The sequence below is a fragment of the Dromaius novaehollandiae genome, chromosome 3 (assembly GCF_036370855.1).
Source record: "Dromaius novaehollandiae isolate bDroNov1 chromosome 3, bDroNov1.hap1, whole genome shotgun sequence".
NCBI lineage: Eukaryota > Metazoa > Chordata > Aves > Casuariiformes > Dromaiidae > Dromaius > Dromaius novaehollandiae.
In genome coordinates, this window is record NC_088100.1 from 128729833 (window position 1) to 128753347 (window position 23515).

The 23515-nt window shown below is 55.1% G+C and overlaps 2 protein-coding genes across 6 annotated transcripts; one reads left to right on the forward strand and one right to left on the reverse strand.

Moving 5' to 3' along the window:
• The first annotated feature begins 19 nt into the window (after positions 1 to 19).
• On the forward strand, positions 20 to 20946 carry LOC112989374 (ninein-like protein). Of its 5 annotated transcripts, XM_064510094.1 has the most exons (20): positions 88 to 351; positions 1915 to 2179; positions 4529 to 4715; positions 4958 to 5094; positions 5178 to 5315; positions 5608 to 5746; positions 6410 to 6520; positions 7160 to 7249; positions 9108 to 9231; positions 9881 to 10023; positions 11120 to 11445; positions 14202 to 14306; positions 14792 to 14861; positions 15822 to 16061; positions 16351 to 16464; positions 16912 to 17124; positions 17855 to 17971; positions 18067 to 18316; positions 18766 to 18988; positions 20414 to 20946. In XM_064510094.1, exons 4-18 carry the CDS (start codon positions 5027 to 5029, stop codon positions 18262 to 18264), a joined length of 2196 nt encoding a protein of 731 aa, XP_064366164.1. In that variant the 5' UTR covers positions 88 to 351; positions 1915 to 2179; positions 4529 to 4715; positions 4958 to 5026; the 3' UTR covers positions 18265 to 18316; positions 18766 to 18988; positions 20414 to 20946. The 5 variants fall into 5 exon arrangements, with proteins under 5 accessions (XP_064366165.1, XP_064366164.1, XP_064366163.1 ...); XM_064510095.1 differs by having other exon boundaries at positions 20 to 144; positions 18067 to 18988; XM_064510093.1 differs by having other exon boundaries at positions 18067 to 18988.
• On the reverse strand, positions 19643 to 22521 carry GINS1 (GINS complex subunit 1). The gene is made up of 7 exons (XM_026110513.2): positions 22388 to 22521; positions 22247 to 22311; positions 22048 to 22143; positions 21729 to 21819; positions 20943 to 21059; positions 20393 to 20467; positions 19643 to 20111 (listed from the first exon to the last, which is right to left on the reverse strand). Exons 1-7 carry the CDS (start codon positions 22460 to 22462, stop codon positions 20043 to 20045), a joined length of 588 nt encoding a protein of 195 aa, XP_025966298.2. The 5' UTR covers positions 22463 to 22521; the 3' UTR covers positions 19643 to 20042.
• Positions 22522 to 23515: the final 994 nt, after the last annotated feature.

Here is a 23515-nt window from a genome sequence, read left to right on the forward strand (position 1 = left end):
GCCGCCGCCGCCGTCCCCCCTCCCCCGCGCGCACGCAGCGGCACCGGCACAACCGCCGCCACGCACGGAGAGCGCGGCCCAGCGCGCATGCGCGGGCGGGGGCGCGGGCGGCGCGCATGCGCGGCGGGGCGGTGCGGACGGCAGGTAGGACGCGCGGGAGGCGGCCCGGCCCCGTCCGGTCTGGTCCGGTCCGGTCCGGTCTGGGCGGCGACGGCCCCGCGGCGGTGCTGCCCGCGAGGCGGCGGTTCCCGGCTGCGGGCGCTCGCGGTCCCCCCCGTTCGCTGTCTATGCAGGGATGTGGCGGGGGTTGAATTGCTGCTGCTGTTGACTAAAATATTTTACTAATTGAGGGTGAGTGGCGTTTTTTTAAATATTATCTTTTTCCGCAGCAAGACTCCTGCTCGCTGTAACAGCCCGGAGGAGCTGTTCTCCTTTCCTCTTCCAGCACAGGCTCTCGATGAGCGCTCTGAGCCCATTTATGGGGAGAAAAAGGCCCGAAATGAAGCTGTCAATCAGTGTTTACACACCTAAACTAAAACAAAATATTTAGGCCAAGCCTGTCGCAAAGGTGCTGAGCACTTGGCACGTGATAGTCCTCATTCAGGCTCTTCCTGTGGATAAATCTCCTTGGCCAGGGGTTGGCAAAGCCCCAAACACCACTGCTCCAGGCATAGAAATCAAGATGGGGCTTTTTCACAGCCTGGTTTGTTTTTATTTGGATGGCTTTTGTTATACCGCAAAATGCATATAAAGAGGCTTCCAGCCAACACATACCCTGCACATAGTTGGCCAGTGGCTTAGAGGCCAGGGCTGAAACAGCAAAGGCAACTCTGCATTTCATGCTGCACCAGCGTGTTTTATGCTGACGGGTGGCAGTCAGCATCAAGAGTAATAAAAACACCTCTGCTTTGCATGGGTCGTTTGGAAAAATCACGCCTCTTTCAGGTGCTCTGAGTGAAATGCAGTAGTCAAACGGTTTGCATTTTCTGCGTGCTTTGCTGTCTCCTGTTCGTGGAGGCGCTGCAGATAGCAAGGGGGCAGGCCCTTCTTTCTCTTCAAAGCCTGTATTTCAGAAGATGCCTGTATACGTGACCCACCTTGTCCACGCACACCGTGGCGTCCTGCCCTAGACCCAGCAGCACCCTGGGCAGTGCGCACGTGGAGGACGGCCTGGCTGTCGGCCCCCTGTCACCCCCATGCAAGCCCAGGAGTGTCAAATGTGGCTTGATTTACAAACCTGAGTTCAGGCGGGGGCGGGGGGGGGGGAAGAGATTTTAAGAGGAAGCTGAGATAAACCAGGATAAATCTATGCTTTGCTTTGCCTGGCTTCAACCTGCCCCCACCTTTTCTCTGCCTGTATCCTGCAGGCAGCAGGGATCCAGTTTTCACAGAACTGAATCTCTAGGTTTGCTTTTGGGGCAGAGGGTTTGGATCTGGGCATGCTGCACCCCCTTGTCTTCCATTCCTGTCTGGGATTTCAGCAGGATTTATGTCTTCCATCTTCTTTTCCCCTTTTTCTCATCCTTCACTGGTGATTTTTTCATCCTTTCTTCCTTTTTTCCTGTTTTCATCATTTCTTTCCACCAGTTTAGACAGCTACTTGGCTGATCTCTAAACAAACCCCTCAGCTTTTGTGGGGAAAGGGTCTCCCCTGCTTGACAGGACACTTGTTGAGTCCTGAGCCAAAATCCGTTTGACACACCGAAACGGAGCTGTCTTAGAAAAATGGGTATTTCCAGGCCCAGCATGCCCAAGGGTGCCCGGGTGCACCAGGTGAACAGGGGTTGGTACCGCTTTGATTGCGAGGGGATGCAGTAGGAGCTGGACGCTTGAGCGGTGACAGCAGTTTTGGGGTGTGTGACCCATGTCCCGGGACAGACAGTCACTGATGCTCTTTCCTCTTTCTTTTTACAGGGCCTGAAGGTGAACGAAGAGGCTGAAACTGATAAAGGGCCTGGCAGTGTGGTGGGGAGGTTGTTTTTAGGACAGCGGATGCGTAGCGTGTTTTCACCTGGAAGCCTGACCTAGGCCGCAGGCCCTGTCGTGTGCCCAGCCCTTGCTTGGACGTGGCTGAGGCTCAAGTCCGGGCTCTCCAGGAGGAGCTTGGTGCGGGAGGCAAGGGTTTCCTCAGCCGGTGCTGGTCTGCAAGAGCATTTGGCTGAAGGAGCTCAGGAAGAAGGTGAGCAGCAGGGAAAGGCTGGGCTGCTGCAGTGGGATTTGCTCTGCATTAACTGCGTACAGTCAAAATGACCGTCAGGAGTAACCTTTGCCTCCCCCAGAAGACAAGCACTGGTCCTGAACCGGTGTACCTCAGCACAGTTTCATTTCCCTGGGGACAGAGACACCTTGCCCTGGAGAGGAGCTGATCTGTAGTGGTGGGAAGGGATCTGTGGAGGCCTCTGGTCTAGTCCTGCTCACAGCAGGGCCGACTTCCAGGCTAGAAGGTTGCCCAAGGCTTGTCCAGTCACGGTTTGGATATCTCCCAGGATGGATACCCTACAGCCTCTCTGGACCTGTCTCAAGGACGCACCACACTCAGGTGGAAGCATTTTCTCCTTACGGCCGATCAGGATTTCCCTTGTTGCAGCTTGTGCCTCTTGTATCTTGTCCTTTCACTGTGCATCTCAGAAGACTACCATTTCCAAGATGAAAGGTTATGTCCAGGCAAATGTGTATCGCTGCAGGGTCCTGGAGTAGGCATGGGGGCCTTAACCCCTTCTCTGCAAAAACTGGAGCAGGATTCAAATGGTTTTCATACTTGTATGGATCCACTGCTGGGCTAGTGTTTCAGGCCTGGTGGAGAGGAGTTTGATTCTCTGTGCATACATGGAAAAAGTGCAGTTAATTTTCAAAGAGGGTTTTTTAATTGTGTGTTCTGTTTGTACTGCAAAAAATAAAATGGGATTTATTTTAAGAAGCTGGTTTGGATGCTTACAGCTGTGTTTCTGAAGCTGGTGAGTTTCTCTTCCCTCAGCCTCAGTCTTTAGGAATTCATTGATTTATTCACTAAACTGGACAAGTACAGAGATGGCAGGGTGAGCTTTGAGGAGTTCCAGGTTGGCTTGTTCAGCCATGCAACCATCTCTTTCCAAGATACACCAATGCCTTTCAAGCAGCCAAGGCTGTTAGCGCTTAGTGAGATGAGTTTAAAGGAAGAGAGCTTTCCTTTAAAAAAGATCCTGGTTCAAGGCCTTGATCTGCAGTTGCTTGGAAATGATTTCCATTAACTCTCAAGATCCATAAGTTATTGCCAGTTGTGTACACAGGACAGTGCATTTGTTTGCTGCAGCATCCTGCAGAGAATCCAGACACAAATGAAGCCGTCACACCTAGGAAGGTTTCTCTGTCCTTTTCCCCACCAAAAAGGAGGCTGAACAATGGGCTCTGCTGAGAGCGAGTCAGGCCAAGATGTTTTGTTTCACAGGGGGGTGATTTAAGAGCATCGAATGGAGGTTCCTTGGGCACCTGAGGGCAGTGATTTGAGGAGAGCTTTCCATTGGCCAGTCAGTTGCTGGGGAGGATCTGGACTTCACTGCTGCACGGTGACTGAATGGCTCCGTCCGGAGCTGTCTGAATAAGTAAAACCCTGTGCAGGTGGAGCGGGATGATAATACAGAATAACACGGGGCTGCTGAGCCTCACTTTTTTACTGGAGAGAGAGGAGTGCACATCATGGCAGAGAGGAAAAATGACCCCAATTCTAACGTTGACTTCCGAAGTGCTGACATCTCTGCACCTTTCATTACTACGTTGTCCCCTGTTTAGTGCCTGGAACAAACTTCATCTAAGTTTTCTTCGATTGATGTAAAATATTTCTTTCTCCTTAGTGCTTTTAATCCCAGGGACTGACAAGGCATTTGCAAATGCTTTAGAAGGAACTGCACTTCAGTGCACCAAGGTGGAAGTGAATAGCTGATTCCCCCAACAGCTAGGACAGCTCCATCCAGGATCCTGAACAAAACTGCTCCTAAAAAAAAAAAAAGAAAAGGATAACACACAGTGTTTCAGGCTCTTTTGGCTACAACTTTGACATAAGAGTTGAGTGAGACAAGGCCTCCAAACCTGGTGTGGAATCGGTGCTCTTGGAGATGTTACCAGCTGCGCATGGGGTCTCTGGCAATTGGGTGCTGCTCTTTAGGTCAATTTGGCTGAATCTCACTTACCTCTGAAGGAGGAAGGTTTGAGCTGCCTTTAGCCCGATGTTAGCTTCTATATCAAAAAAAGATGTTGGCTGGCAGTGCCAGTCTGATGGTTTTCACAAAACCATCTGATGCTATATAACTTTCAGTATTAGTTTTTCTGTGGATACTGAGTTTTCTGGGTTTTTGGGGAGACCAAACTGCTTTACAACTTGTTCCTTTTGGATGCCTTAGAGACAGCTCAGGACATGTCACCTCCTGGCAGCTTGGTGTTATTTTTAGAGTTTTCTCTAATATCTATGGGGTCCCTAGAGTCTCTTTTTTAGTATTGGAAGATGTTTCTCTGCCAGTTTTGCCCCGCTGACTGATCTCCTCTGTTTTTTTTCCAGGCATTGGACAGGCAGGGAAGCAGCCCGTCCTTCCCGCTAAGGTGCGTGGGCCCACACCTCCACTCCAGCATTGGCAACGGCACCGGATTCGCCAAGCCTGAGTTTGTCACTGCTGTTTGGGCCCAGGAAGGGGTGCAGAGCTGCAAGGAGATCCTCAAGGTCTCTAGTGCTGCCTTATCTGGTGGCGGTAAGTGAAGCAAGTACCCGTCTGGGGAAGAAGGAGCGCTTGCAGGCAGGTTGGTGATGGTGGGGTTTTGTCCACCTCAGGACTGGAGAAAAATCTAGGGTTGGGTGGAGGTGATCTAAGGCTACCTGTGAGACAGGGAGGTCATGTCAAAGACCAGAGGGTGCTCGGATGATGTGACAACAGGAGTCCTGTCGGCACCATGGAGAGTGGGAGAGAGATTTCAGTCTGTACTCTTCTTGCAGAGCCTCAGTGGCAGCACGGAGGAGCAGGTGAGCCTGGCAGAGCTGGCAAAGGCCTTGGACAACGCACTCATGGTCCCTGGGAGCGGGATTCAGCATGCGGCAGTTGCCTCCTATGAATGCAAACTGCGCTGCCTCAGGTGAGGGCACGGCCTCCCGCAAAGAGAGCCCTTCTGTGGGGTGTGGGGTGCGTCCCTCAATGCACTGCTTGCCATTCCCACAGGATCCGGGTGAGGCAGATCTCCAGGGAGAGGGACAAGGCGAGGCTGGACTTGGAGGAAGCAGAGAGACGCTGCCTGCAGCTCATGGGGCAGGTGGATGAGCACTATGCTGCCCACGAGCAGAGCCAGGGCAAGCTCAGGTAGGAGGGGTCCTTTTGGTTGGGCAGGGAAAATGACTTTCCTGTGGGTGCCTAAGGCCTCTCCCTCCCATCCCAGTATCCCTTCCTGGATCTCCTTGTTTTGCCATTGTGTCAGTGCCAGACAAGTCCCCAAAGACCCCCTGTCCCATGCATACTTCTCCCATGGGCCTAACACCCCTCCCGCCAAGCTCTCATCTCCTGCTTTGTGGGTGCTGAGAGGGGATGTCTGGACCTTGTGCCTGGCTATGAACACGTCTCTGGATGCCCAGACCTTGGTGCTTGTCCGTTCCAGGGACATTATGACTGAAATGAAGGCAAAGGACCTGCTTTTGCAGCAAGCCACCAACCGTCAAGCCAAGCTGGAGGCTGATGCGCAGTTCCTCCAGGGCAAAGAGGCCAACCTGCGAGGAAGACTGAACCTCATGATGAAGGTAAAACTGCCCTGGATGAAACATCTCTCCTCCAGAGGAGGCAAAGTAGAAGTGGTGACAGAGATGCGTGGCTCCTCCTTGATCTTGCTGGGAAGTGCTTTATGCAGAAAAATCATCAGCCACATCCATACTAGTGAATTAGATGCACAGCCCATTCCCTGGCCCTGATGTTATTAAATCCCCATGTTGTTTGATGGGAATGGTTCCCGGCCCACAGTAACACCTGAATAGCTAATGGCTGAGGCTAAAACTGTGCCAGGGACCATGCCAAGAGCAGAGACAATGTCCCAGTGCCTGGGACGTTCTCAGAGCTGTTCAGTGTATTGCTATAGACGGAGATAGCTCAGGACTTGCTGCCTCTCTTGGCTCTGAGGGGAGCTGTAGGTCTGTGAAGCAGAAGTAGAGACAAGTTTACAGGCTGTCCAGGTCTTATCCTGCAAAAATCACTCATATCCTTTGGAGAGATGAGCGAAACCCCATCCCATGGGGCATGCATCAGCACCACGCTGTCCAAAGCAGGGTTTCCTGTGAGCTGTGCTGGGCTCTGCATGCCGATCGGCCTGTTGCTTTACAAATCCCTGTTGAGGGCCCTTGGCCAGTGAACCTGTCCTTTGATGTGAGGACCTGCAACATCAAGAAGAATCTTCTCCCTTTTATCTGTAGGAGAACACACAGCTGCAAAACAAGGTCATGGAGATGGCTGAAAAACTTGCAGGCTCTGAAAAGCTGGTGTTGGAGCTGCAGAAAGAGCTCGACCTCGTTGTGAAGGACAAGGTAGCCTTTCTCTCTGTGTTGTGGTTGAGTAGGATCTTTTCAGGAAGTCATCAAAAAATTGATGGTTTTGTTTTCTAGGAAGTCTTGTGTATTGCATGTAAGTTGTTTTGGTTCCCCTCTGCTTTTAATTTTCCCACATGTTCATGACAGCCTGGAAAGAAAAATATTGTCTTTTAAGTTGGGCTGTTCAAAGATCAAAAGAAAAAACACGAGGAAAGTTGCAAGTGTAGAAAATTCTACCCATCTGAAGCCCTCAAGTGAGAACTTCAGGGTTTGTTTTCCAGAAAAGAAGAGTTTTCGTTTTCACAAGAGCTGAAGTAAAGGATTAGTTTTGGTGTCTTCCACTTCAGCAAGGTACCACGTAAAATGGAAGCGGGGAAAGAAATGAGTCTGTGATCTTTTTAGCCAGTTTGGGAGAACTATTCTGCCTGCAGTTTGGCATCTCTCACATGTGACGGAAGATATTTTTCCCCTTCTTTCTGCGTCTGGCCCACCTCACAGTTGTCAATAGCAACCCTTCCATTGAGTCAGTTGCTTTTGCACCAGGCCATGACTCCAGCAGTTTAGGAAAGCTTGTGACTCTCTGTTTGGTGAGGTGAAAATTTCCTTCGTAAGAAGTGTCTCCTTGTCATTGTGCAGCTAGGCCAGTTGGAGCCGTGCAGCACAGAGGTCCTGAACCAGGACGAGCGCTTTGCAGAGATCATCCTGGAATACGAGCGGCAGTGCCGGGTATGGATGGGCAGCTCTCCAGCAATGCTGTCATGAAAATACAGCTGTCATCTTCCCATCTGTCAGGCACTGAGGGAGCAGCCCTGGGCAGAGTGTGGAGGGAGGATGAGGACAGGATTCCTCTTTCCTTGCCTTGCTCAGATCCCTCTGGCGGGAGGCAGGACACAGCCATGCCCCTGGGGATGCCCGTGCCCTCCTTGCTCCCACAGCTCGCTACCCTCTGTGGGTCGGTCTCCCTGCTGGGATCCGGTGGGGGGGAGGAGTGGTGCAGATTGCTCCTTTCCTGCCACCCTGTAGCCAGGGGCTGTTTCACGTGGGGGCCATGTAGCTCCGGGTGTAGGGACAGACCACTGCAGGCTGTGCTGCAGGAGAGCTGCAGATGCGTGGGGTTGCTTCTTTGCAAGGCAGGTTATCAGATCAACTCTTCTGTGTCTTTGTTTTTCCCTTTTTCCTTGTTCCCACCTTAACAACTTCCCCCAAAATTTGGTGCTGCTGGACTCTGCTAGAGAGTCAAGGTGAGCCTGTCCAGGTACCTGGCATGTGCGTGGTCCAGGCCTTGGTGTTGTGTGTGCTACACCTCCTGCACTGTGCCATGCTCCCATCCAGGGCCTTCAGCACTCTGGGACATGAGCAAAGGCTCTGTTTCCCTTCTCTTATTTTTAACTGACTTGTGTATCTTGCATGTTTTGACTTGCTGGGTGCTTTGCATGTTGGTTCCTGAGTGTGCAGAGTCCTGCGCTTATCGCCTTGTCTGCGTGTTTCCAAGTGCTACGTGTGATTAGGGAACACCACCGAGCAGAGATGGTGACTTACCAAAAGCTCCCAGCAGGGGCTGAAATCCACACGTTTCCAGCAAAGGCTTTTCATGGCTGTAGCAGACAGCCTGTCTTTTTCAAGGCAAATGTGCAGGCATGCTCTTCAGCATGGCATCGCTTCTGGTGGCACCAGAGGGTAAGAGACGCTTGATCCTGCAGTCTTTCCTGCTGCTGAGCTGCTCCAGGGAGGTCTGTGCAAATGCTGGTGGACTCATCTGCCCCTGTGAAGGCACCCACTTCGTTTTATCCTTTCCCCTTGCTGACTGCTGATGGCCTCCCTCCTTCTCTGTCTGTTCCCCTGTTTAGGATGGAGATTAAACAAACTGGGTTTGCTTTTGTCCAGATCTGCCTAGTAACATTTATTAATTGGGATCTTTGAAAGTTCCCTAGATCATTTTGCAGCTCATCAGTTTCGCAGGTGATGGTGTATGGGATATGATTTGATGTCTTCTCAAAGCGAGTGGTCCTTTGGGGCCTGCTCTACCATAAATCCCGTTTTTGCTTTGCCTGCATGCAGTAATGCTGGCTGGGTAGCCCAGGTGCTGTGGGAGGGTCCTGAGGGTGTAAGCACGAGTCTCTGGACCCCAAGGGGACTGAGATCACAGTGTTTCTTGTGCGTTGGTCAGTAGGGATGGTTGTGTTCACGTCAGAAGGGGTCTCTGGAGGTCCAACCCTTTGAAGTGTCTGCAGAAACTCCCTGGTACTATGTGCTTGTATGTGCAGGGGGGCAGTTGCTTATGGCTCTTTCCCCCTTAGTGTGTCCGAGGAAGAGGCGATATCCTCTGTTTTTTGTAGTAATGGTGGCCCTGGCAACCTGGGCTTGTATTTCTCCTCTGGCTCTCCAAAACAATCTTGTCTCTGCCTGTTCGGAAAGGAATGAAATCGCCCCTCTGCTTCATTCTCCAGCCGTGCTGGCGAGGCACACATGGCTCTGCACACCGCGAGAGACCCCGAGTACCCACGGCTGCTGGGAGCCTCGGGCGCATGGCCTCTTGCAGCCCCGGGGAGCTTCATGGCTGCGTTGTGACCAACCTCTGATGCAGGTGCTGTGGGACCAGAACGACACGCTGCGGAGGGAGCTGGAGAGGCTGCGTCTCCAGCTACGCGAGAGCAAGGCCCAAGCAGACAGCCAGGAGAGCAAGGCTGAGCGAGCGCTGCCAGCTGGAGGTGAGATGCCTGACGGGCACCTGAGGGCAGGATGGCTCAACGCATCTCTGTCTGCTTGGCAAAAGCAAGGTTTCCTGGTGATCGGAGTTTCTGCAGGTGTGTGGGGTGGCTTGTTGCAACTGAGCCACTGCTGCCGTTTCTGGCGCAGGGCGGCCATGGTAGGGATGAAGAGGTGATGGGTGGTTGAGACTGACAGAGACAGAGGGAAGGAGAGTCCTCCAAAACAAGGTTTGGTGATGGTGACCTATGGGCTGGCCAGCTGTCAGTGAACAGGCAGCTTTCCCCTGTGGAGGAGGATGGCGAGGAAGCACAGTATAATAAAGGGGAAATAGCCCCAAATTGGAGTTTGGGAGGTTCAGGTTGAACATTAGGAAGAATCTTCTTGCCCAGAGGGGTGGTGCAACCCTGGGACTGGTGATCAAATAAGTTGGGGCATCTCCATCTTCTGGGGTATAAGGTCTCAACTGGACAAAGCTGCAGCCATCCTGATCTAGCATTGGCAATAGTCCTGCCCTGAGCAGGAGGTTGGACTAGAGACCCCAGAGGTCCAGATTCTGGCACTTCCAGGAGTCTGTGGCCATCCCAAGGAAAGGAATCTGGAGGAAGAAATCTGGAGCATAAGGGACAGTGGACTTGGTCCTCTCTGCAGGCCTGTCCTCACAGAGCTCCTCTCTCCCAGCGTGCCTCTCTCCCAGCCCTCCAGTTCCCGATTCTGCGTGCACAGAGACGGCGCTCACAATGGAGCAGCTCCAAGACCAGCTGCAGGACCTGAAGGTGCAGCTGGAAACCAAGGTGAGGGCCAGGGTTGTGAGGGGGGATGTCCCTGCTTCCTGGCACAGCTGCCTGATGAGCAGAGGAGGGGACATGGCGTTTCCCCACTGCAGAGAGGCTGCTCTGTAAGCTCTGGTGTCTGCTCCAGGCGGGTTGCTGGGTCTCTGTCCGTCCAGGCTGGGGGGCAGAGTGGTACCCCCTCTCTGTGCTGGGGCTATTCCACGTGCTTCCCCTGCCCATTTTAGCTGGTCGCAGGGTTTGGAGCCCCCTCGGGCTGACAAAGGCTCTGTAGGAGTCTCTGTCATATTGCAGGAGGTTAGCGTGGCTCTTGCTACCTATGTGGGACTAGAGGTTAACTTTGCTCAGCGTCGCTGGTGCAGTACTGCTGGGTAAAAGGACCAAAAGGAGAAGCAGCAAAGCCTGGGAGCATGGGAAGTATCAGAGCCCCATCTCCCTGGTCTTGTGGCCCTTTTAACTCACACGTCCTAAGGTGACAGCATGAGCCCAGTGCTCCTTCTAGACAGCAGCGAATGCTCATGCAAGAGGCCTCCGTTTCCACCTCACACTCCTCCTTTTTCACAGGTCAGGGATGCTTGCAGCCACTGCGAGAGTAAATCCGAAAGTGTCCTACAGCTGGCAGTTCAGGGGGCACACAGCTACCTGCAGTTCTCCTTCTGCCTGCTTCACTGTCCTGTCTCTGTGCTCATCAAATCCTGGTGTTTCCAGCATTTACAGGGGAGACATGGGGAACAGCAGCCCCTCACTGTCACCTCTCAGAAAAGGAACTGCTCTGCAGGGTGGAAGAAGGACAGAGTGGTGGTGGATGATGCCCCAACCTCTCCCTTCTCCTCTCCAGAGTCCCAGTGTTGCAAACATGGAGAGAGGGGGAAACAGCAGTGCTCGCTGGGAAAGGCTGGGACTCGCCAAACTCCTCTGATACCTGCTTGTTAGAGGCTACTGCATGAAACTGGTTATTGCCCTAAGTTCAGTAGGAACCAGAGCTGCATGGAGCGTGTTCCTGAAGCCACCGCTAGTTCACTGTGATTCATAGCTGACTGCGGGCGAGGGGGGCTCTCAGGAGCACAGTGCTAATAGCCCAATCCTGTCTCCCCCGCAGGTGAACTACTACAAGCAGAAAATTGAGTTGATGAAGAAGAGCTTTGAGAGGGAGAGGAAGGACAGTGAGGAAAAGTTCAAGGCTGAGATGAGCAAGGTGGAGAAGCAGAAAAGAGTCTTGGAAGAAAGAGCTGCAAAATATTGGGCTATAATTGATGGCCTGAAAGAGCAAAAATGTGTGTGGAGCCCAGAGCTGGAGGAGAGGTTTGAGACGGAGTGGGCCAAGGTGGGACAACAACATACCAAAGGCGTTTTTCATCTGGGGCAGCGGCTGGCTCAGGAAGGAGAAGAGCTGACGACGCAGCGCGGGGATGGATCGAGCCTAAGGTCTGGCACTGTTCATTTTCTGGAGCTTAGTGGGAGACTGGGGATGAGCGCATCCCCTGCTCATACCAGAGTGGGTTGGAGAAATTTCTCATGGAGCTGGAGAGCTTCCTTATTTTGGAAGAAAATCTGGGCAGTATTGCAGGGCTGCAGCTGTTCACAGTGAGAAGAGTAAACTTCCCCTACATGAGGGCTTTTATTTCAAAACTCGATTTTCCTGCGTGTTCTTCACACTCGTGTTAAAGGCAGTGCTCAGCATAGACTGTGCCCCAAAACAGTGAGGGAAATAAGACAGCTTTCACCAGCTTTTTCTAATTCTGTCTGTCTGTCTGTCTGTCTGTCTGTCCTTGGTCCTTCAGTAAACCTGCCCCTCCTTGTTAGATCACCACCACCTGCTCTCTTAGCAACAGCAAAAATCAGCCTAAATTTCTCTATTTGGTCAAAGGAGCCTGGCTGGCAGAAGAGTGAGGGAGTCACTGAATGTTTCAGCACCTTCCTGTGCCCACGGTGCTGATTCTGCAATGTCCCCAGAGGCCAAAATGGGAAGCAAACAGAAGAGACATTGGAGGAATCGGAGTGGAAACTGGTGCCTGTCCCTCTCTGCTCCCTCCTTCCTCCCGGAATACTGCACCACTGGCCACAAGCTTTTCTCCTGCCTCCCACCCTGCTGCCCCTCCCTGTCCACTCATGTTCTTTGCTGCCTCTTGTCAGGAGCAAAGTCCCCTTTGGTCATACACAGCAGAGGATTTTGCTAGGTTGCAGTGCTTTTTTTAGGCCTGGGGAGCTGAGATACAGGGTAGGTGTGGGAGGAGCGGAGCAACTCGACTGAGGTCTGTGGTAGAGCGGGGGGAACCCAAATAACAGAGGGATACAGGGTGTTTGAGCCGTGTCACTACCGTCCCTGGTGCAGTACAGGGACTGGCTGTAGTGTGGCGCTTTCAGAGCTGTCTGAAAACATCAGATGGACGAGCCTTTGAGATGTGCTGAATGGTGTGGGATCGTTCCGAAGCACTGACGTAATTGCCTTGACTTTGCAACCCAGAGACAACTTGGCGTTCCCTCTCTTGCACAAATACATTCTGGGGCTGGCTGAGCTTCTCAGCCTGTGCCTGCCATGTGTGCTATCAAATCCAGGTCAGCAAAACATTATTTGTCTTTAAGAAAAGATGCAGAGGTCGAACTTACTCAAGAGCTGTCAAGGCCAGGTTGAGAGCAGCTTTAAGACTTTGTTGCAGTAACATCAGTGTGAGAGGAGGTGATTTCCCAAGGGTCGAAGGGGAGACCTCTGAGAGCAGCATGCCCAGGAGAGGCAGCAGTGGGACTGGGGGGAAAAGGATGTGATCTCTTTGTGGAAGAAGATGCAGCTGAAGAGGGAAGAGAAGGTGAACGAAGAGCAAGTCAAGATGTGCGAGACACTGGCTGTTGAGAAGGAAAGAGAGAAAAAGAGCATTAGGGTGAAATGGGTTTACTGCAGAGATGGAGGGGCTGATGTTGGAAGGGACAAGATGTGTGGAGAGCTGCCCCCCAGATGGGAAGGAGCAGCTCCCTGAGAGTCAGGTGAGGAGATAGACCAAAATCCCCCTCTGCAATCTCAGCTCTGAAGGAGCAGAGAAGAAATTAAAGATCTTTTGACACACCAATGCAGATGGAGTGCAGATGTCTCTGTTGCAATGGATGGCCCCCTCAATCCAGAAGCTGGAGCCAAAGCTGAAAGCATTCATTGTGGAGAAATGAGATATCGATAGACAAGGGCACATGCTTGGGGAGCAGGCCAAAGAGAGCGAAGTTAGATGGTTTGGCTTCATGCAGCGGACACAGCAGCATGTCGGGCCAGTGACAGACTTGATCTGGAGGGTCAGAAGAGAAAAAATGCCTGAGAGACAGACCGAGACAGCAGCATGGGGGGAAACATGACATGCAGGCCGTCAAAGCAGAGCTGGAGACGGAAAGGAGCAGGGTGAAACTGAAGCTGCTGCAGCTTGAAGATGTCATGCACTGACCAGAAAACAAACCCCCCATTGGTCTGTGCACTCTTCCCCTTGGTTGTTTGTTTGGAGGAGAGAGCAAAATCATCATGGCTCAGGTCCTTTACCTCCCACGTGCAGTGTCACAAACCGCCATGCTGTCCTCCCTGTCATCTCCAAAGGAATTTGGGTCCTGTTTGGGCCTGGAGGTCTGCAGTAGCTATTGGTTGGGACTGTCCTGTTTAACACAGGCCTGAGCTGCTTTCCCACAGGCACCAGTACTCATGGCCATGTGGGTGGGCTGGGGCTACCAGTAGGAGTGGAAGGATGACGAGGCAGAGGGGCTACCTCGTGTTTGGGCTCATAGCCATCATCTCCAGCACCATGAAAGTCCAGAGGCCTCACAAGCGAGCTGACTTCTCGAGACGTGGCTGTACCGAAGTTGAGGGGTTGGACTTACCACCTAGTTAACCATCTGGGCGTGTCTTGACAAGCCAAATCATTTAATTTCCACTCCTTGGCAGGCCTGCAAAATAATTTCTGCTAACTGGAAGCCACCTAGATTCTGGATCTGGTTTATAATCTTGCTAAACCCATTTGTCCTTTTCCCCCTTGAAGACCTGCTCCTTCTCCCACACATTTTGCATGCAAGATGCATTGGATGGATGTTCCCTGGATTTCTTTAGTTCTTGTTGTCCTTACAAAGCCAGTGGGATAAAGCAGGCAGCCTGTGCAGATGCCAAGAGCAAACTGGTCTTTTGCCTGGGTTTCTCACTCTGCTGTCTCTCCTTGCAGGGGAGAGCCCTGCCAGCTGCTGGAGGGGAACAGCTTGCAGACAAGTCAGGTTGGGGGACTCCAGCAAGAGCCAAGGGTGGCGGAGGAGAAGAGCAGCGAGCATGAGTAAGAGAGGACACAGCCAGCCACGGGAGGCTGGCAGACGGGTGAAGAGCTTGTGCAAGGGGCAGCTGCTCGGGCACATTTGCCAGATTTCAGCTGCCTCAACCTGTTTTAGTTGCTTCTTTTCGAGCAAGGCAACTTGTCCTTTGTCCCCTGACTTTTAGGGCTCTGACAAAGTTGCAGCACTTGGATGTCCTCAGCAGTCCGCTTGAGCTGGGTTGGGTCACATCGTAGGGGCGGAGACACCTGGCCTGCTCTCACATCCGTTCAGAACCGTGTCCGTTCTGGCCTGGTTTTGCTTTCCGTTGCAGACTGAAACCTGAAGTGGTTAAGGGTCTTTTTAGGAGCAGCTGAGAGGGGAGCAGTGACCTCTATCAGGCAGGGTGGGCAACTGGTGGCAGCAAACCACCCAAAACTAGGCTCTTTTTTAAGGGGCTGTGGTTTGCAGCAATTTGGGCTGAAGCTGATCATATTCCTCTCTCCAACAGGAAACATAGGAGTGAGTTGTGCAGAGAGAAGGTGCAGGATCTGGCCGAAATAGAGGAGTTAACTGAGTTGGTAAGAAGCTGTCAGTGCTAACTGGCAAGCACTTGGCTGAAGGATTTATCAGGACAAAAACTTTGTGTGCTTACAGAGGAAAAAGGGGACATTTCTTTCAAACATCCAAACCCAATCTTGCTTTGAAGAACCAACTTTGTTTTACAGCTTGTTGGATAAGGAAAATTTGTGTAACAAAAGCCAGTATAGGATTTTACAGAAGGGGAAGGTGATATTGCAAAATCTCTAAAGATGTTGATTTTTACTCACTTGCACTCATTCTCTCAGAGATTTTGCTCACTCCTGCTTTCACGCCCATGTGCTCACAAACACTTAGATGCGTGTGCGCCCAAGGCCTGGCCAGGATCCCTTGTGCGCAACATGGACAAGGGATGCAGGCTGTCAAGTCCTCACCCCATTCCTGGGATTACTGCTGACCACAGACTAGGTTTTGGAGAGATCTTTTGTGCTCTTTGGAGCTGTCAGCTGCAATGGGGAGGGCCTTTGTGTCAGACCCTCACTGAACTTCAGCCTTCGTAAAATTTAGGCCAGGCTGCTGCCCACTGGATGCATTTCCTGCTTTGGAGGAGATCTGTGCCTATGGTCTGTTTTCCTGGGAGGCTAACAGGGAAAGATGTGGGATGCAGGATGTGCTGCCACCCTGGTGGTAGATGCAGGGTTTTCTGCCAGTATGTCACCTGCGCTGTGATCACATTGGAGCATGGGCCAGAAACTGCACGTTACTCAGTGTTACCGCCAGGAACGGTGTCGTAGGAACAGTGTCCGGGGAACGGTGCCTTTCAGTATCGATGCGGGCTGTTGGGGCACTCGCCCTAGGTGCACACAAGGCCCTGCAGCAACAGGGATGGTCCTGGGTGGGGATCCATCAGGGACAGCATGGGACAGGTTAAGTCTCTGTTTCCCCCTTCCCAGCCTAAACTTTCATGTGCAGGTTGAGTTGTTGTCCTCACACTTTTCCAGAGCGAGAAGCGCAAGGGGGAGATCTCCCATCTGAATGCTGAGATGTGCCAGCCAGGCTGTGAGCTTTGTGACCACGAAGCCAGCCAGGGCACCAGCCGTGGCCCCCTCCAGCAGCGGAGCCGGAGGCTACCAGGAGTGGAGAGGGCCGCGAGGCTGGAGCAGGAGCACCGCCAGCAGCAGGCAGCGTGTCGGACGGAGATGGAGCTGCTCCGGCAGCAGCTCAGGGCCTCCCAGGAGAAGGTGGGTGCCCCCGGCGGTGTTTGGTCCATGGTGGGGTTGCAGGCAGCCGAGAGTGGTCCCTGTGATGTTGGCATTGCCCCTCAGCGCTGTGTTAGATGCCTTTCCAAGGCCGAAAAGACTCTTGTTTTCCTCTTTGCGGGGGCAGAGGGACTCACCTTCCCGCTCAGGTGCATCCAAAGCCAGCCCGGGTGAAACTTGAGGGTGGGACTGCAGGGATGGAGGCCCTGTGGGGACGGGTCCCTGCTCACGGCCACCCTTGTGGTGTCCCCTCTGTCCCTGTGCCATGCAGGCCAGGTGGGCGGAGGAGATGGAGGCTGAGCTGAGGTGGCTCACGCAGGAGTGCCAGGCGCTGCGATTCGCCACGGCCCGGTTGAGAGAGGAGCTGGAGGAGCGGCAGGACCAGGTAGGGGCTGGGCAGGGCTGCCCTGGGCTGGGCAGGGACAGCACGGGCCAGGTGGGCCGTGTCCGAGGGGAGGGAAACCAGGTGACGAAGGCAAGGGAACAGAGACCATTGGGGTGGTGGAAAAGCGATGTGCAATAAATCTCCGCATGTGTTAGTGTTCCTCTCCTGAGCCAGGCTCTGGGCCAGCTTTCCAATAGGGTTTGGCCCCCGAGGTAGCGCCAGGGGAAAGCTGGTCCAGACCCGTCACCCAGTAGTAGGTTTGCTCTTTGCTGATGGCAGGAAGCAGAGGACGGGTAGTGCAAGCAGGGATTGAACCCCAGGTGGCCTGGGATGTGTCTGAGAGCAAACCCGGGCGAGCACCCCCTCTGCTTCCCGCCACCTTGCACCTTGCAGCACCCCGGGCCCGTCCTGTTGCTGTAACCAGCTTTTGGCTTTTCCCTGACGCAGCTCTTAGAAGCCAAAGCAAGCCTGAGCCTGGCCCGGACTCAGCACATGCTGCAGCTGCAGCAGGCTAAGGCCCAGATGCGCAACATGGTGCCGAAGAGCCAGTTTGAGCAGCTGCAGACCAGCTTGAGAGAGGAGCAGCGCAAGGCTCGGCAGCTCCAGGAGGACCTGCACCGCCAGGCTGAGCAGGCGTGCGGGCAGCTGGCCAGGACCCAGGTAGGCAGGGGCTGCGGGGAGCTCAGACGAGGGGCCCGGGGAGGCAGCGCTGCTCAACACCGCTGGAGGTTTGGCTGGAGGATGCTACACATCAGGAGCCCACAAGGAAAATACACGTGCTCTTCCAGGTCCCCCGGTGCTCAAACAGGAGCTCTCCCTGCTCCGACCCACCTACCCCAGGCCAGATACTTCCTGCCCAGGGGGGCAGGAAGAGCCCATGGAGATCTGTGCTGTAGTGGCTTGGGCCGGAGAAGGAAAGCTTAGGCCTTTCGTGCGGAGGGGTAGCCAGCACAGGGCTTTTGCAAGTTTGTCCTTCGATTCAGGCCACTGTGATTCAGTCAAACCAGCCTTAGCACAGATGGAGCATGTTATAACTTAAGAAATTAAAACGAGCAAGACCAGAAACTGCATCCAAGGAAACCTAACTACATCTCTTCCAGGGTTTTTCTGGGCATGATAGTGAGAGGGAAAATTCATAGGCTTGTTCTTGTAGAAAACTTTGCAGGAAAAGCTATGCTTTGTCTTGCTGACCTAGGGGAGGGCGTGCTGCTGTAAGCACCCCCCCAGGATGCCGTCTGCATCCTGCACTGCCTCTGCTGATTTTCCCACACTCTTCCTCAGGGAGCGTGAAGGTGTGTGAGCGGGGCCCTGGGAAACGCATGGCTGGGGGGAGTCGGGGTCCGAGCAGGCACTGGGACTGCCCAGCGCGGAGCTTTGTTGCCCGTTGCAGGAGGAACACGAGCGGCTGCTGCAGGCAGCAGCAGGGCGGGCGGAGGGGCTGGAGCGCGACCTGAGGAGCGCCGAAGCGGCGCTGGCGGAGAAAGCGGCTCGGCTCAAGGACGTGGAGGTGAGTGTGAGAGAGGGGTTGGTGCTGCGTGTCCGTGCCTGGCTGGACCTCCTGCACGTGGACGCTGAACCCTGAGCCTTCTCTCCCTGCTGTAGGCCCAGCTCTCCGGGAACACCAGGAGCAAACTGCTGGTCGAGGACCTCCACGAGGGGAACAGAGAGCTTGCAAAGGCCCTGCGGGTGGCCGAGCTGAAGCAGAAGTGCACCGAGGAGAAGAACCAGGCCTTAGAGGAGCAGGTCTTGGCCCTGAAGCACCTCATCAGAGAAATCACACCAGTGTCTCTGAGTGGGTGACTGGGCACCCGCTGTGGCACCTCTGCCCCTGGTCCCAGCTGGGGTCCATCAGGTGTGAAGGGGGATGCAGCAGGATTACAAAAACAGCCCTTTTCTCCCCGATATTGCTGAGGTTTCCTTGGTAGAAAGTGGAGAAACCAGACGTAGTCCTTCAAGGAAATGGGTCCTGTGGATAGTCAGATTTTTCTTGCTGAAAGCGCCAGCAATGCTCGTTCTTGCTGCAGGTCTGTCTCAGGGCGTCCTTCTCGCCAGTGTCCAGTGCCTGCACGCTGACAGCGTGTTTGGTGGTGGTTTGGATGAGGGTTGCTGTTGGGGCACCCCTGCTACAGCTGGCAACCCAGGACGGAGGGCTGTGGGTTCCTGCACCTGGGTGACTCCAAGCAGGAAAGTTGCGTTGTAGCATTTAAAGGTTTGCGGTACCAGCAGCACCTCCTGCCAGCTCCGGTCTGCCCTGAGTCTCAAGACTCTCCTGTGACTATTGCTGAGCTTTTTGCCCTACAGCTCCTCCTGCGCTCTGGGAGACACTGGCCTTCCTAAAGCCTGAACCTAGGAGCCAAAACAACCTGTCGCTGCATCGTTGCCTCTGTGGTGAGCAGGACGGAGTGGCCGAGGGAGAAGTCCCCCTTCGGTTCAAGCCTCCGGGCAGGGCTGTTTTTCGCTGCTCAGCACCGTGCTCCGGCGATCCCTCCTTACTGCGCCTCCTCCAAGGAGACTGGGAAACGTGGTAAGTGACCCGCAGCACCTCACGTTCCCTGCTACCCTTCGCACAGCGGCAACAAATACTGCTCCCTCCATGGCTCTTGCCAAAATAAGTTGTCTGGAGGCCACAAAGCCAAGCATTCATGTTGACAAACAGCAGGTTTACGGATCTGCCTTGCCTTCTGCATGGGGGATGTGGCATTGTCAATGTGTCTCTACCTTGAGCAGAGCAGGAGTGTTTATGCAGGGGCTGCCACAGCCGCTAACTGCGAAGGGGTTCCTGGGATTTTGGGGGGGGGGTTGTGGAGTCCATATGCGAGACCAGACAAGCCTGACTGGATCAGGGTAGCAGAGCAGAGGCTGGACACAATCAGTACCAGGAAGAGGACTTAAAAATAGTTTGAGCTATTGCTGGTCCAGGAACAAAAGGGTTTAAATCAGCTGTTAGCTAAAACTCAGCCACAGCTGTTAATTCCCAGGGTGTCAGAGGAGGGAGGCTCTCCAGCCTCTTCCCACAGGGAGCTCTTGCAGTCTTATCTGGCACTTGGAGGACTGCGTCCACTGAGACGGGAGCCAACGCTTGAGCATCACCCTGCAGGGTCAAGACAAGCTGGGCCAGAGAGCCAGGACAGAGAGCATTTAACGCATACAACGCTGCCTCTTAAGAAATAATTTAAACTGAAGGCTGAAGCAGTTCTTTATTTCACAACCGTGGAGTTCCCCAGCTTCCAGAGCCCAGCTGGTCTCTTACTCACAGATGCACAGCGTGAATAAAGCATTGCTTCAAACAAAAATGCACCCTCAAAACCCATTTGTAGCTGCAGGGCCTGGATAACACCCCCCCGCCCCGTGCTGTGTTAACAGCGTGCCCGCTTCGGTCATGAAGGGCTGGCCAATGTGGCTTGCATACTTTATAAACTCTGAGCTGATCTTCGTGTCGGGTATGAAAGGCTGTTAAGAGGAGCTACAGGGCACTCTGGGCAGGAGCGCTGACGTGGCTGAAGTACTGTCCGCGGCAGCGCTCGATCCCTGCTGGGGACAGGCCGCCAGGGATGAGCTGTCCCTCCGGTCCCAAACGCTTACGACAGGACGTGCTCCAGGACTCCTTGTCTGATTAACTGCTCGCATTTCCAGCGGGGTAGAAAGTGCTGCACAAAGACACAGACAAGCTTTCCCTGAGCCCAAAGCAGCCTGGATTCATTGCTGCAGACAGCCAGCTCTGCTGCTCTGTGCTGCATCCCCGCACGTAGCGGTACCAGATCAAACAGCAGTCTGGGGGCACGCAGGCAGCTTGCAGCACGTGCAAGGAGCCAGGTGCAGGAACTGCAACACGCTGCAAAGCTGGGAGGAGCAGGGGAACGCCACAGGAGCAAAGGGGAAGGAAAGGAGCAGGAAAGGGTTTAGGATGCCCCTTGCTTGTCTTTGATACCTGGCTGTTCTTCTTCAACAGGACGGTGGTACCATCATCAATCTCAAATTCGCCGTAGTCTTTTAAACACCGCACCTGCAAAGCCAAAGGGCAGATCTCCGATGGAGGAGTATTAGCACAGCATTGCCGACTCACCACAAATGCCCCGAAGCTGTAAGTACGGGCATGTCCCTGCTCGCCTGACGGAGCCTCCAATGGAGCAGACGCCTGAAATGCAAACCCAGAGGGATCCCGTGGCCTGTTCCCTCCATCTGATGTTCCCCCCCTGCACCTGCCTGGAGCGAGACGCACCCATGGGCAGCCCCGGCCCTCCATGGCGGCTGGTGGAAGAGCAGCAACACTGCGCTCAGGGGACAGAGGTCTGGGGAGCAGCAGCAGCACTGCCAGGAGAATCCCCTCAGGCGTGCCAGAAAATGCCAATATGTTAACAGCGAAGCTGTCTTCAGGAGCTTTGACAGAAGTTTTGACAGTAATTCAGACCCCACCACCACACCGATTCCTTGCAGACCCGCCCCCTTCCCCAGACAGAAACCACCAATCTTGCACTTACTTCGATGTACAGGCTTTTAGGAGGTTTTATGTCCTGTGTAAGGTCCAGCCCCTCCTCTCCGCCTACTGACCTCATGTAGGTGGCCAGAGATTTTTTGTAGCGACTGAACCACTCCATCTGTGGACATCAACAGCAATCCTTCAGACAACGGAGCTTTATTTCAAGAGAAGGCTGTAAGCCTTTAAAACTGCCACATTACCATCCGTAGATACAAGATTCGGCTTTTCACTACTGAACAAAAATCCAGACTAACAGGCACCCACCGGCCAAAGGGATTTGCACTACTGGAAACAACCAGCACGGATTCTGCCTAGGACCCAGGAATCTGCCCCCACCACTCATTGTGCAAACGTAACTCTTAAGTTAAAGAACACGCACGTTCATGCCAGCCAAAGGAGAACACAAGCTCTTCTACAGGGAATACACTGTCCCAGGCATGGGACATCAGACTAGGACATGTGCTGGAAACAACATCAGCAGCTCTGTACTTTGGTTTGGAGATGGCATTTGAGAAGGGCACACGCAGAGCCAGCTCTGCCGGGTGCGAGTCTGAGCAGGTGAAGACCTGATCCTGAAAGGTGCCAGGCTTTGCCTGCACTCAGCATCCGTTTGGGGTTGCATCCTTGGAAGGACAGTGAGGAAACAAATGGGTATTTGCAGAAAGACACATGAAGCATCATGCATCTAGAGCAGAAAAAAGTCTATCCCATTTTGACTCTCATAACTTCATGGTTTTTTTGGGAGGAGTAAGTGGAAGGAAGGGAAAAGAGGACAAGGCTGACTCACTTCCTCAGCTGACATGTGAAACTGGATGGCATTCGGCAGGACGCTGCCGTACTCCCACCTGAGAGCTCGGATCCGCAGCAGCCGGTCATACCTGGGGGAGGAGACAAGGGACAGAGCCAGCACCGCTGCCGCGGTGGGCGCCGACCGATCACTCCTCAAAGCGGAGCGCAAAGCTTGGGTCATTGCACCCTCCTTCCCTTCAAGGATGCGATTTTGGGTGTGTTTATTAATTAAAAGCCCTGAAAGGGCAGGGGGAAACAGGGATGCCCGGTGCCCCCCACGGCTGGTCTCCGCCCCGGTCGGGCACCGCCGTACTCACAGGTAAGCCACGACGCAGCGCTGGTTTCGGAGCAGGCAGCAGTGGCGAAACCGGATGAGGAAGATGAGGTCCGTGCGCCCCGACTTCGCCTCGGACCTGGGCGAGGGGGAAGAGGCGGCGGCGCGTTACCCGGTGCCGACCCGCGCCTGGGGCCCCGCGCGGGGCTGGCGGCGGGCGCAGCCCCCGGCCCGGCACTCACACGTCCGCCTGGTTCCGCTCGTACAGCACCCGCATCTCCTCCAGCGCCTGCCGCAGCTCCTCCGCCTGCAGCACCGACACGGTCAGCCCGGGCCGGGAGCCCCGCGGCCCCCGGGACCCCCGGCCCAGCCCCCTCCCTCACCCGGAAGGGCGGCAGGTGCCCGCCGGCGGCGCTGTGCAGCTCCCGCACCAGTCCCGCCGCCCGCTCGCCGGCCATGCTGCCGCGGCGCGCGCGCGGGAAACCGGCCCCGCGCCGCAGCCAATGGGGGACGCGCGCAGCGTGACGCGCCCCCCGGGGGCGGGGCGCTGGCCCCAGCGGCGTTGCGGGCACGGGCAGCGCAGCGGCGCCGCGCAGCCAGGGGAGGGCGCGGCGCACGCGAGGGGGGCGGGGCGCAGGGAGCGGGGCGGCCCCGCCCCCGGGCGCGCGTCACGGGGTTCCGCCCCCTCAGCGGCGGGCTCCGCCTCTGGGAGCGCGTCACAACGCCTATTGGCTGCGGCGCGCGGCCGGTTTCCCGCGCGCGCGCTGTGGCAGCGTGGCCGGGAGCGGGCGGCGGGGGCGCGGGGCGGCCGGGAGTCGGTGAGGGCGTTTCCCGGCGCCCCCGGCAGGAGCGGAGCCGCAGCCGCACCCCGGGCGGAGGGGACGCGGTGGGACGCGCGTCCGGAGTCCGGGACTGTCTGCCTGGAGACCGCCAGCTCCAGGGGCGACTCCTGCTGGTGCACCCCCGGCCCCGCGGGGCGCCCGGCTCGCTGCCCCTCCGGGCTCTGCCCGAGGCCGCCCGCCCGCGGGCAGGAGCTGCCCTTCCCCCCCCCCCCGCCTCTGGCACTTGGTGCGGGTTCAACACTCGCTGCCGGGCACTGCCACGTCTCCGCCTTCAGCCCCTCCGGGAGAGGCTTGGGGAAAGGCACCGAGGCCCCCGTTGCTGTTCCAGCCACCAGGCCTGCTGGGGCCCCACTGTATTTGAGTGTCCGTCGCCCCTGCGCCATGGGCGACCTCATCCCGTGCCCCAGCCCACAGCGAGCGCGCGAAGGGGGACAAACGGCCCGAAGCTCCCAGAGGACGCTGCTCACACGAAGCAGGCGAGGGGGCTTTCTTGTTGAAATGATGAGCAGGGCAGCGTGCCCTCCTCGCCGCCGACCCCCCCAGAGGAGCCGGGCCCAGGGTCACGGGGGCAATGAGGACTTGGCTTTTCCATCCTTTTTTCCCCCGGTTTTCCCAGCTCCTCAAAAGCAACGACGTTTCAGCCACAGGAATGGCTGCTGCACGTGGGAA